General features: G+C 42.6%; 1 protein-coding gene across 1 annotated transcript in view; it reads left to right on the plus strand.

Moving 5' to 3' along the window:
* The window catches only part of KIF13B (kinesin family member 13B), a 156,616-nt gene that overhangs the window by 78,915 nt on the left and 65,101 nt on the right, over positions 1 to 12,600 (plus strand). The window contains 6 exon segments of the mRNA XM_079139992.1: positions 337 to 471; positions 6,518 to 6,648; positions 6,986 to 7,072; positions 8,654 to 8,844; positions 9,364 to 9,574; positions 10,416 to 10,578. Of these exon segments, the coding sequence (XP_078996118.1) occupies positions 337 to 471; positions 6,518 to 6,648; positions 6,986 to 7,072; positions 8,654 to 8,844; positions 9,364 to 9,574; positions 10,416 to 10,578 (918 nt within the window).

A 12,600-nucleotide genomic window follows, 5' to 3' on the forward strand; every position in this document is an offset into this window, starting at 1 on the left:
ATCCCATCTATTCTTGGGAAGCTGAGGCCTGAGGATCCCAAGTTTAAGGCTAATCTTGGCAGTTTACCAAGACCCTTAGCAACTTAGTGAGATTCTGTCTCAAAATAAGAAGTGCTGGGGATGTGACTCAGTGGTAGAATGACCCTGGGTTCAATCCCCGGTTCCATGAAACAGAGTTGTACATAGTTAGGAATGAAGAGCAAAGAGCAATAATTTGAATGCCATATTTGAAGAATAACATTTGAATTATAAAGATAACAGTTATTCAGATATCGTAGGGCCTTCCATATCTTGTCTTGATGACTGAGGAATAACATGTCTCTCATACTTTAATAGGAGCGACAGAAACAGCTGGAGAGCCTTGGAATCTCTCTTCAGTCTTCAGGAATCAAGGTTGGGGATGACAAGTGTTTCCTTGTTAATCTGAATGCTGATCCTGCTCTGAATGAACTCCTGGTGTACTATCTAAAGGTGAGGTAACATGCCTGCACAAAATACAGAAAAGTACTTCTTTAAACTTGGGGAACTATGCTTTCTCAAAACAGCAGGCTGAGGATTTAGCTCAGTGTAGACCCCTTGCCTAGCATGTGCAAGGCCCTGAGTTCCATCCCTAGCACCGCAGAGCTACAACAGCAGCAACAAAGCAGTTAGCACATTATTTTTATTTGAATTAGCTGGAGTATAGAACAGTCTTGGGTTTCATGATCAGTTTCCCTTTTTAGTCTTTGAATGGTGTCTTTGGCCTAGTCATATAAAAATGACATTCCAGTATTTTTTTCAGCAAATTAAATAACTGATCTAATATTATTTAATGGTTTATAGTAGAGAATGATTTTAAAGCATAAAAGATGACCTCTAAAATGAAATGATTTATTTATTCTAAAGACAGTTTATGTAGTTTATATGAAGGTTTTTTATTCTCGAGAGGAAACATTTAAAGAAGGTAAAGTTTTTAGGACCACTGATAGGAAATTTATATTTCCAATAGTTCTTAGAAAAATAAAAATATTGTGAATTATTAACCTGTTTAAAAAAAAAGAAAGAGAGAATAGGTCACTTAGAAACCGAGGGGGTCAGAGAATGAAACAGAAAAAGACAAAATATTGGTACACATTGAAATTTGTAAATCACAGAATATACTAGGAAGACAAGAGATAACTTTAATTGGATGTGGTAGTATATATGTGTGATCCTAGCTACTTGGGAGGCTGAGGCAGGAGGATCTCAAGTTTGAGGCCAGCTCGGGCAATTTAGTAAGATCCTGTCTCAAAAAAAAAAAAAAAAAAAAAGACCCAGCTTTGGCAAGAGGATGAGGCTCTTGGAAGACCCAGGGGATGCAGCTTAGTGGTAGAAAGTGCATACACAGAAAGAGCATGAACCTGAGACCACATAAATGTGAGAGGAGTACTCCAAATTCTTTGTCAGGATCACAGCACAAATTAATTAAATCACGGACTGCGTGATTCTAACCCAGGATTGGAACATCAGGTTGCAGTCCCCCCCGCCTCACATATATGGGCTTAGCTAGTGCAACTAGGAAAGCAAAGTATATGAACTGATTAAGTTGGAAACAGCTTTAAGATTAGAAAATTGTGTGATTGCATTTCTAAAGAGATTCACATTGTTTAATTTCTCAGTTTTAATTGAAGGTGTACTGTATGAATTGCTTTTTGCCATTTTGTTAAGGTCTCTTTGTTAATAAGTATCCTATGCTGTGTTTGGTTATCCTGTGAGTTAAATTGTGTCTTTGACACACACCATAATGTGTGCAAGTCTTAGGTATTGCAGTCAGTGGGAGCAGTGTTGCAGGAAGGAGGAGGAGGTCCGAGTCCTGCAGGTTCTCCTGTGCAGGTAGATGGAAGCTGCCTCTAGTGGGTTCATGTGGGGATTAGATACGTAGAAGCACTTTACAAACAGAGACACTATACACTTTTATCTCACATTCCATTTTCTCATTTGATACTCTCTGTTCCCCTATATGGGTTATAACCTTGCCTATTAAAAGATGAAGTGGGCATAGTGGTGCATACCTATCACCCTAGGTTCTAGGGAGGCCGAGGCAGGAGAATGGCAAGTTCAATGCTAGCCTCAGCTACTTAGTTAGACCCTGTCTCAAAATCAAAAACAAAGTGCTGAGGATATAGCTCAGTGGTAAAGTGCCCCTGGATTTGATTCCCAGTACCAAAACAAAACACAGATGATGTGCTATCACCTCCCTTACCGAGCTTTTGAACCATGTCAGCATTTTCAGCTGGAGTGTCAGCCATAGATATCCACGTGCTTTAGGGGAGATGCTGTGTTAGGGTGGGACTTAAATGTGCAGCCATTTTTTTCTCCTCAGAACTAAGAATTCTTTTCCTTTCTGGTGTGATAGGGTTCAAATTGGAACATGCGGACACACATTCCAAGAAAACCCCTGATTCATATCTGTTCTTTAAAAAGTTAAACAAAGAAAGATTTGTGGGGAGGAGCTGGCATCTCTGGTCATCTGCGTGGAGGTGTTCTGCTGGGTTTCAGACTCTGGTCAGCTGTTTGGGCGGTCAGAGGCAGTGTCACTATGTTGGCTGCCAAGCCAGCCCCAAGACAAGACATACTCATGACAAAGCACATTCAAGAGGGCGAGCTCAGCCGAGAACAGTTTTTACTTCAGGAAAGTGACTCCATGATGTGGGCTGGAGGAATTTGGAGGCTGAGCATTTTTTCTTTCTTTGCCTTCAACTTCTCAGCCAGTTCCAGTGCTGGGCATCTGGCTTCAGATGTGATGACTTTAGCCACCGTTTGTAAGTGGAGGCGCTGTTTAAAACATCTAAAGTTCTTTCTAACTCTGGGCTTTGGTGGTCTCACTCTTCCCAACACAACCTCACTGTGTGCTTTGTGCTGACCCACATGGTCGTGTGCACTCTCCTGCTCCTGGTGGACTTGGTCCCCTCTTACTCCTCAGCACCTCCCAGCTCCTCAGAGAGCCTCCAGGAGTCTCCTTTCCCTCATCAGTTTTTACTGCATTGCTCAGGGCACAATGTGAGAAGCTTATAGACTTAGTTAATGTCAAACAGTGTGGTTTTGGCAGAATTGAACTTTTTGAATTCAGTATTTGATATTCCAGGGTATCATTATCTAAATCACAATAGATTTTAACCTCACATGTGACCCCTAATTTGTCATTCATAACATAAGGCCTGTAATTAGGAGTTTATTTTTTGTATCCCTAAGTGTTTCAGTGCACAGCTCATGTTGGGTGCTTAATGTAATTGTTGATAAAATGAAAATTTTCTTCTGGAACTTGGAGTAGAGCTTTGCCTTTTGGAGTTCATGTCTTCTGCTCCTAGTAGTGTGTAACTCATTCTGTCAGCAGGTGCTGGCACCCAGTGCTTAATATGTATGATGCTGGTTGTACCTGATGCAAGAGTCCTCCATAGCTTGCTGTCCAAATAAGGGGGAATACTAAGTTCAGTACCTACCAAGTCTCAGTACCTAGGTATGATCAGGGTTTGTAGAATGGAGAAATCGGTGCTTGGTAAGAGGGAAGGCCTTCAGTGGAAGATGAAGCAAGAGGTAGGTGTGGGAGACGCTTTGTATGGAGAGGAAGGGAGGAGTCTTGCAGGCAGAGCTGCAGAGCCAGGGCAGGGTGAGAGGAACCCATGTAGCCTGGGAGTCAACTGGAGTGTTGGTTCCATACACAAACCTGTCTAGTGACCAGCTGGAGGATTTCTCCACTCCCACCCCAATCACGAGGACAGAAAGGACTCCTAGGGCACAGCAAGGACTCAGCACTAGGATCATTCATGGGAGGGGAAGGAGTCTACACAGAACTGGCCCAGGGGAGTTTCCTTCTTCTGTAGGTGGGCTTGGATGCTTCTTACTGGCCCCGCTTTTCCTCTTGGAACATCACCTTGCTGGTGTGATGGACAGTGGGTGCACAGGGCAGGGAGAGAGGCAGCGCAGTCGGTTCTTCAGCCTGCTTCACAGCGTCCTTGCAGTTCACCCCTTGGCAGGCCCTTTCCTCTGGGAGGGCACTGTGGGACTGACCTGGAAGCCCCAGCTGATAGGAGGGGGAGATACTGGGGTGGCCTCTGTTTCATGCACTCCCTGGGGGCTCTGGAGGGCACCATGAACAGCTGGGAAAATCCTGCAGAGGAAGAGGCTTTTTGTGAGGCTCAAGTCCCAGAAGAGGGGGAGCAGGGTGTCAGTAGAAGGGTGACCTGCTGGAGGAGGAAAGGATCACTGCCTTTGGACCTGGGGAGTGTGGGGTGTTCATTTGTCTTCCATATGTTTGTTGAATGCCAACTGTGCCAGTCCTGTGTTAGGTGGGTGGAATACCATGGGGAGCGGGAGACTGGTCTCTGTCCTGGGGAGTGTCCGGTGGGCAGCAGATCCTACTTCCAAGTTAGTGTTGGCTAAGAAATTAACATGGCCAGTGTGACAGTGATTGTGTGGCTCTTTCTAGTTGTGAGTGCAGGGAACACTTCTCAGAGGATGTGATGTTGTCAGCAGAGGTGCAGGGCTGGGAGTGCAGTCGGTGGTAGAGCATTTGCCAACCTTGCGCCAGGCCCAGAGGTCCATCCTTAGTCCTGTAAAACAAAAACCAAACATCAGAGGAAGAAACGTAAGAAATGACAAATGTTAGGATCAGGGAAGAAAATTTCAGGTGAGAGAATAGCTAGTACAGGGCAGTGAGACTGAGGGGCAGTCGGTGTGCTCAAGAGGGAGAGGACAGGAACTGGGATTGGAGCAGCAGGTAAGTGCTTGTTCCTGGGGGCTGTGAGCCTGGTGGAGAGTCTGGACATTGGTAGAATTCAGAAGGTTTGGAATGGGGATCACATGGCAAGGAGTTGCGTGGGAATGGATGTGGTGTACAGACTTGGAGAGAGTAGGAAGCCCCTACGTTCACCCAGGTAAGAGATCCTGGAGTCTGAGACCAGGGCGCAGTAGCAGAGGGGGGAAAAACTAGCTGAGTTTTGGTGTGTTTTGAAGTCAAATCTGTAAGAATTTCCTGATTGACACTGGTGGGCTGTTAAGGGAAAGAGGGTGGGGGACTCGGGTAGTGTCTGAGCTTCTTAGTTGACGGTTGGGTGATGGTATCACCGTCATTATTGGGGAGGGGAGTGGACTTCCTGCGGGTCAGGAGGAGGTGGGAACAAGTTCTTTGGCTTTTCAGACATCCGAGTTGTGTTGAGTAGGCTGAATAGGCAAATGCTAACGGTGGGGGTGGGAGGAGACGGCAGCGTAGTCTGTATTCCTGGTGCTGATGGAGACTAGCTGTGGCAGCGTGTAAAGCCATGGCTGTGATGAGTTCCGAGTCAGGAGTCAACTGACCACTTCCCACAGGCCACATCTGGTGCCCTGCCTGGTTTTGTATGGCTCAGGAACTAACAGTGGTCTTTACATTTTTAAATGGTTGAAGAGAATATTTTGAACATGTGAAAGTTTTGTGAAATTCAAAATGCAGTCTTCTTAAGTGACATTAGGATACAGTTCATCTAGTCATTTCTGTTTTGTTTGCTCTTGCACAACACAGGCAGAGTTGAATAGTTGCATGTGTCCCAGAAAGCCTCAGACATTTCATATCTGACCCCTGGTCCAGGTATGTAGGAAGGGCCCAGTCAATGGCTGTGTATAAGAAGGGGCTCAGTTTTTAGAGGCCAGTTTTCTCTATTCAGTTTAGGTAAGCCACTTGCCAAAAAGTGGGGGTAGACATAAGTGGTTGTGGCCCAAGGTAAGAACTTGTCTGTTAGATCTTTTTTATGAAGTTAGGTGGGACCATGAAATTCGTAGAATAATTTTAGTCTTTTTGTACTCTATATTTGAATAACTTTTGTCTTTGTAGTTGAATTATTTTGGTTGAGACCAGGTAAGTGATGTCTAGCTTAAGAAACTGTAGTTTCTACACAGTGGATTTGCTTTTTCTGGGGGGGTGCGCAGTGGGCAGGGATTGAACCCAAGCACTTAACCACTGAGCCACACATCCAGCCTATTTTATTTTATATTTTGAGACAGAGTCTCAGTAAGTTGCTTAGAGTTTTGCTAAGTTGATGAGGCTAGCTTTGAACTTGGATCCTCTTGCCTTAGCCTTCCGGACCAGTAGGATCACAGGAGTGTGCCACCATGCCTGGCTTCTATACCATGCTTTTTTTTTTTTTTTTTTTTTGTGGTGTTGGGGATTGAACCCACGGCCTCATGCATGCTAGTCAAGCACTCTACTAGCTGAGCTATATCCCAAGCCCCCTACATCATGCTTTTGGTACATCATTGATACATGGCTTATGCTCTTAGAGTAGTATAAAATATTTAGAGTCCAGACTGTGATGAAAAATACAAATATAGCAGAAACATGAATATAAAGTTATAGTTTTAAGTTTAAAATTTGTTACTCAGCTAAGTGTTATTCCTTATGAAGAAACTTGTAGAAAGAATTTCAGAGAAAACTTGTCCATTTGCTTTGAGAATCTTTAAGGTAATAGATCAAAGAGGGCTCAATGTAGGTGCATACAGTATTGATGAATGAATTTGATTTTCTTAGGAACATACATTGATAGGGTCAGCAAATTCCCAGGACATCCAACTGTGTGGAATGGGAATTCTTCCTGAACACTGCATTATAGACATCACATCAGAAGGCCAGGTTGTGCTGACTCCTCACAAGAACACCAGGTAATGTACTTGGATGAGTGTTAATATTACAGTGATTTTTGAGGGGAAGAGGGAAGAATATACACTAGTGGTAGGCAGTAGGGATATTTGTCATTAATTTTCCAAATGACATTTAGAACTTTGAAAAATGGAGAATAATAATTATTATACTTAGTATCGTTAAGCATTTTATATAAACCAGTGAAGTAAATGCCAATACTAAGATTTACCAAGGACAGGTTTTATTTTGGGAAATTAATCATTTTGTTTTCCCTAGTAACTAGACTGCTGTAGTACTGTAAAACTAAAGCAGAGGATGGGATAATCATTACTCATGGTTGACCTTTTCTCCACACAGAACATTTGTAAATGGGTCCTCTGTCTCCAGTCCAGTACAGCTGCACCATGGGGACAGGATATTATGGGGAAACAACCATTTCTTCAGGTATGACATCTCTCATGGCCTTCAAAGGGGAGGAACTGAAGTGATGCTCGGCAGTAGAAGTGTACATATTGGAAAGTAAACTTTAATTTATAAAAATTACATTATTTTTGTGTATGTGTATATGTGCGTGTGTGTGTATGTGTGTATATATATATATATATTTGATATATGTATGTTTTATATGTTTGTTCACTACCTAAGTATCTGAACCCTAAGGATACATGATGTACACTCAGGAAAAATACTGGGCTTACTTACATATTTTTTTCCTTTTATTTCCCATTGAAAGATGATTGTTTTGCCATCTGGTATAAGAATTCAATAATTTTTTTCTGATATGTTTATCTTTTTATTCTTGTGTGAATGTATATATGTATGTGTATGTAGACATACATATATATAAGATATATATATATATTTTTTTTTTTCTTTAGAAGTTGCTGTGGTAGTTTCCCCATCCGTAATGTCAGGTTGGCATTCCTTAAGGAGAGCTTTTAGCTGTGGCTAACAGCTCACTTGACAGTCTCGGCTTAAACAGATCATTTATTTCTCTGCTAGAACAAGAAATCTGAAGGGCGATGGTTGTTAGTGTTGGCCAAACCTCTCAGAAATGCCACTGCCGAAGCTCACCGTTGCATTGGCTCTAAAGGTGCCTGTGTCCTGCAACCTTGAGAGCAGCACACGGGCTCCAGGAGAAAAGGAGGGTGGAGTGGGCAGCACAAGCCTCAGTGGCCCTCCTGTCAGAGTGCAGCAGTCCTCTACTTGTGTTCCCTTTGCTGGAATTTGCTGGGTAGCTGGAGGGCAGCTGAGAAAGGAAGGCCTTCCTGGGCCTGCACACGGTTTCCCAGATAGGTGTGGTGTTGTGTCAGCCAGGACAGACAGGTGGGTATTGTGTGAACAAACACCTGCGTCTCCCCTCGTCCTGGCCCTCGTCAGTGTGCTTTAGCTGCCACACTGACGTTTTATGCAGCTAGTAGAGGTCCTTACTTGTAGGTTGGTTAGTATTTAGATGTTTGAGGAAAGGGTAGATGGGTACAAATGTGGAAAACATTTTTCATATTTTTCCTTCCCAAATTAAAGCAAGTATAAATTGCTCGGCTTAGTCTTTCAAACCCTCCTGGTTTGGGCCAGGTTGATTTTCTCAGCGCTCTCCCTCACCTGTGCCATGTGGAGTCTGGGTGTCCTGTGGTGGCTCACATGCTCCAGAGATGGCCAGCACTGCATTCACAGCTTCCCACGCTGTTCCCTCTGCCCTGCTTTCTGCTTCTCCTTTGGGTTGTGGCTTGGATGATCTCCTGCTCCGTCCTTCCTTCCTTGACTACTCCACTCTCAGGGGTCTGGCTTTTCTTCTCCACCTGGCTGGCAACAGTTGTGTGGCCCACATCACACTCTCTGTTATAATTACCTGCACACGTGGGTGATCTGTTTCTACCACTAGAATGTGAAGTTCCTGAATACAGAAGTTTCCTTCTACTTACATGGTATTCCTTTGACATCTCGCAAATGCCAGTTTTAAGGGATGGAATGAATAAATGCCCATCTTGATTTGAAACAATGATATTCTTTTTTTTTAATCCCAAGACTCAATTTGCCTAAAAAGAAAAAGAAAACAGAACGAGAAGAAGAAGAGCAGGACACGTCCCTGAGGAATGATAACAGTTCTGAGCAGCTGGACGCAGATGGGGACTCTTCCAGTGAGGTGTCCAGTGAGATTAACTTCAATTTTGAGTATGCACAGATGGAGGTGACCATGAAGGCCCTAGGCAGTAATGGTGAGCAGTCTGCGTGTATTCTGGAGTCTTACAGGGTTGACAGTGTTAAAAGTGTTTGCAGTTCAGATCTTTTCACATTTTGACAAAAGAGAAAATCTGCGGTACTGATCTTTGAACTGTACTGTCTTGTGTTTTTGACTATAACAATTTATTACATTTATAAAAACTTTAATACTTTCTTGAAAAATAGTCAAATCACTGCAAACTTTGTTCTCATTGGTAGAAATTCTCAGGTGTGAGGCTCGTCTGCCCTGGCTTGGTACTGTTGTCATGTTTCTGGAGTGTTCACTGTATTGTGAGTGACGATAGGATGTACAGTAGACCTGCTTGTGCTACATGGAAGGTAGTGTGGGATAGGTGAGGACAACAGGAGCGGGAAGTTCGGAAAGCTGAGTTGATTCCAAATTGTCTTTAGTGGTATTAGGGGTACCAATTAGAACAACAAACAGTATAACACAGCTGAATGACATTTGAAGTGTCTTGTCCTTTTCATTCTCTTTTTTACAAAAACATGTTTAGATCCAATGCAGTCAATATTGAACAGCCTGGAACAGCAGCACGAAGAAGAGAAACGCTCTGCACTAGAACGGCAGAGGCTCATGTACGAGCACGAGCTGGAGCAGCTCCGAAGAAGGCTGTCTCCTGAGAAACAGAGCTGTCGCACTGGGGACCGGCTCTCTTTCCACTCACCCAGCGCCCAGCAGCGCCTGAGGCAGTGGGCGGAGGAGAGGTAGGCCTGTAGGTTCAGTGTGGAGCTACTGCTCACCACCTGTAACCCCTGGGGAAGGTACTGGATGGGAGCTTTTAGAAATCATCTGCAAATGCATCACACTGCAAGAGAGTGTGATTCACAACCCAGAACCTCTTCACTTTCTTGTTTTTCATTTTTGAAACAATGGAAATCATTCTTTAAAACTGCCCTTGTTAGGTGCTGTCTGCTTTTCAGTTTGTATGACTTTTAGATTTTAATTAAAAAGTATACTTTATCATTGTATCATGCTTCAGGTTCTGAAACTTGGGTAGATGCTTTTTTAAAAAAAGGAAAAAAGAAAGTTGGTTGTCTGAACTGATTAGCTCAGGTAGGTAAAAAAATATAATTCTACTGAGATGCAGATTGCAAGCTTGACCTCTGTACCAGCTAATTAGCGTCTTACTGAAATGCCTTATTTGTGGCTGCATCAGACATTTGTCACTAACCTCCTGCTATTCCAAGTCTGGTCTTTAGGCCTGCTGCATTCCCATCAGCTAAGAGGGATAGAAATGCAGACCTTCCCGCCCTATTCAGACCTGCTGAGTAGAAATTGAGTCGCTTCGAGTTTCTCAAAATACTTGGTTGATTCCTATCCACAGTTGTGAAGTGCCACCCTTATCTGCAGCGAGCTTGCTGCACAGGTGTGCCAGGTGCTGGCAGTGCAGCCCAGGTAGAAGCATGTGCATGGGTGTGTCAGCAGTACATTCCCTGCGTGCAGGACAGTCATAAAGCTTGGTTTGCACTTGGCATCAGCACTTTCTGATGTCTGTTTTGGGTGTTAGCTTCTACTCACCTCTGCCTTTCCTCTTTTCTCCTAAAGAGAAGCAACGTTGAATAACAGCCTGATGAGGCTGAGGGAACAAATTGTTAAAGCCAATCTGTTGGTGAGAGAAGCTAGTTACATTGCAGAGGAGCTGGATAAAAGAACCGAATACAAAGTGACCCTGCAGATTCCTGCCTCCAGCCTGGATGCCAATAGGAAGGTGAGGGGGTCCTTCCTCAGCAAAGCAAATATGTCGTCGCCTGAGTTGCTTGGCATTGCACTGGTGTGATGAGCTGTTGGGTTTGTGCCCAGTGCTCTCCAGACCCACCCCACTGAGATCCTTTAGTTCTTCTTTCTTGGATAGAATTTACTTCCTTCTGCCTTTGTACACAGGTATATATATTTTATATATATATATATATAGGTATATATATTTTATATATATATATATATAGGTATATATATTTTATATATATATATATATGTATGTATGTATGTATATACACACATGCACACATTAAAAAAATGTATATATATATTTTTATTCAGTAGAAATATACTCCCCACCTCCCTTGCCCTGACCGGTACATTTCATGCCACTTCCTTTTTTCAAACATATTTGTTATTTCTGAGAACTCTGTCCTGATCAATCCTCCCAAAGTGCCTTTTTCCTTTATTACCACTCCATTGTCCTTCCCAAATCAGGTATTCACTTTATGTATATTGTCTTTATTTGCTAATAGATTGCTCTGTAAAACCATTCATCAGTTGTTTCCTATACATATTTTAGACCACAAATCATTTTTTGTAATGTAATGAGTTTAGTATTTTGTGGGAGCATCCTACTCAAAAATCCTGTCCTTGCCCTTTAGTCATTGTCATCCTTCCCCTTCGCCCTCTCTCTGCCCCTCCTCCTCAGGGTCTTCTCTAGCTCTGATCGAGTGCATGGATGAATTTTAATGGCTAGGGGCACTTTAAATTTTTTTTTTTTTTTTTTTTTTTTTTTTTTGGTGTAGATAGACACAATACCTTTATTTATTTTTATGTGGTGCTGAGGATCAGATTCAGTGCCTCACATGTACAAGGCAAGTGCTCTACCACTGAACACAACCCCAGCACTAGGGGTACTTTTTTATTGAGATGTGCTTCTGGTGAGTCAACATGGTCTCTTTCTCTTACAGTACTTAGCACACAGCTTCCATCAGTCTGTTTCCATGTTCTGTTCTAATTTGCCAGCAGGATTCACTGCTTCTTCTCTCATGATCTCTCAGCATCAAAGTCACTGTTTTGCGCAGAGTAGATATTTGGCAAATATGACTCTTAATCTTCTAAGTAATAAAGATACTACAAATGTGTAATTATTATTGTATTGTCTCTTGATGTATATACTCTGTGTAATTTGAAAGATTTTACTTAAAACTTTGCTTTACTTTGTAGTTGTAGGGCAAAATCTGAGTACAGTGGGACTCAGACAAAAACAAAAGAGAAAACCAATCATGGCAGAAGTTATAGGACTTGGCTTTTTCTAAAAGACAGAGAAGTGTAAGATCTTCCTTCATTTTGTAGTGTTTGAGAACTGAACATTTTCCCCCATTAAGCATGATTATGGTGCTCTTCTCTATATCCTATTTTGAGCACCACTGCTTTGGGGCAGCCAAGTCAGCCCCTTGTGCCTCATGTCCCCTCAGGTTTCTCTCCTCTCATCCGCCCATGTGCTTCTCGGGGCTGTGCATTGCTGAAGGAGGTGTGTAGCCATTGGTAGCAGCTGTGCGTTCACTCATGATTGACATAGCCAGATCCCTGGCCATTAGTCCCAGTCCTAACATTCTCCCCCAGAAAAGTCAGTAGCCACAGATCACTAATAGGATTTTTGAATTTGTTCACTAGCTGGCTGAAGATGAGGTAGAAGACCCTAAAGCACATAAATTTTCAACTTTAAGAATCATTAAATCTCCAAGTCTGGTTTTAACTCAGTGGTCAAATGCTTGCCTAGCATGCACCCAGCCCTGAATTTGATCCCCAGCACTGCCAAAAAGAATTATCAAATCTTTATTTCATTATGTAAATTTCATTTCTTTGGAAATGATCATATGCAAGATGTTAATGAAATGTCAGTGTATTTCATGGTTCACTTAAATTCTAAGTAGACATATTAGAATAGTTAATAAATTAGCCAGCACATTAAAATTGACTAGATGACTGATAGATACATCTTTTGGGGGAGGATATAGAAGGGCATTTT

Source organism: Sciurus vulgaris, assembly GCF_902686455.1.
Source record: "Sciurus vulgaris genome assembly, chromosome: 5".
Classification (NCBI taxonomy): domain Eukaryota; kingdom Metazoa; phylum Chordata; class Mammalia; order Rodentia; family Sciuridae; genus Sciurus; species Sciurus vulgaris.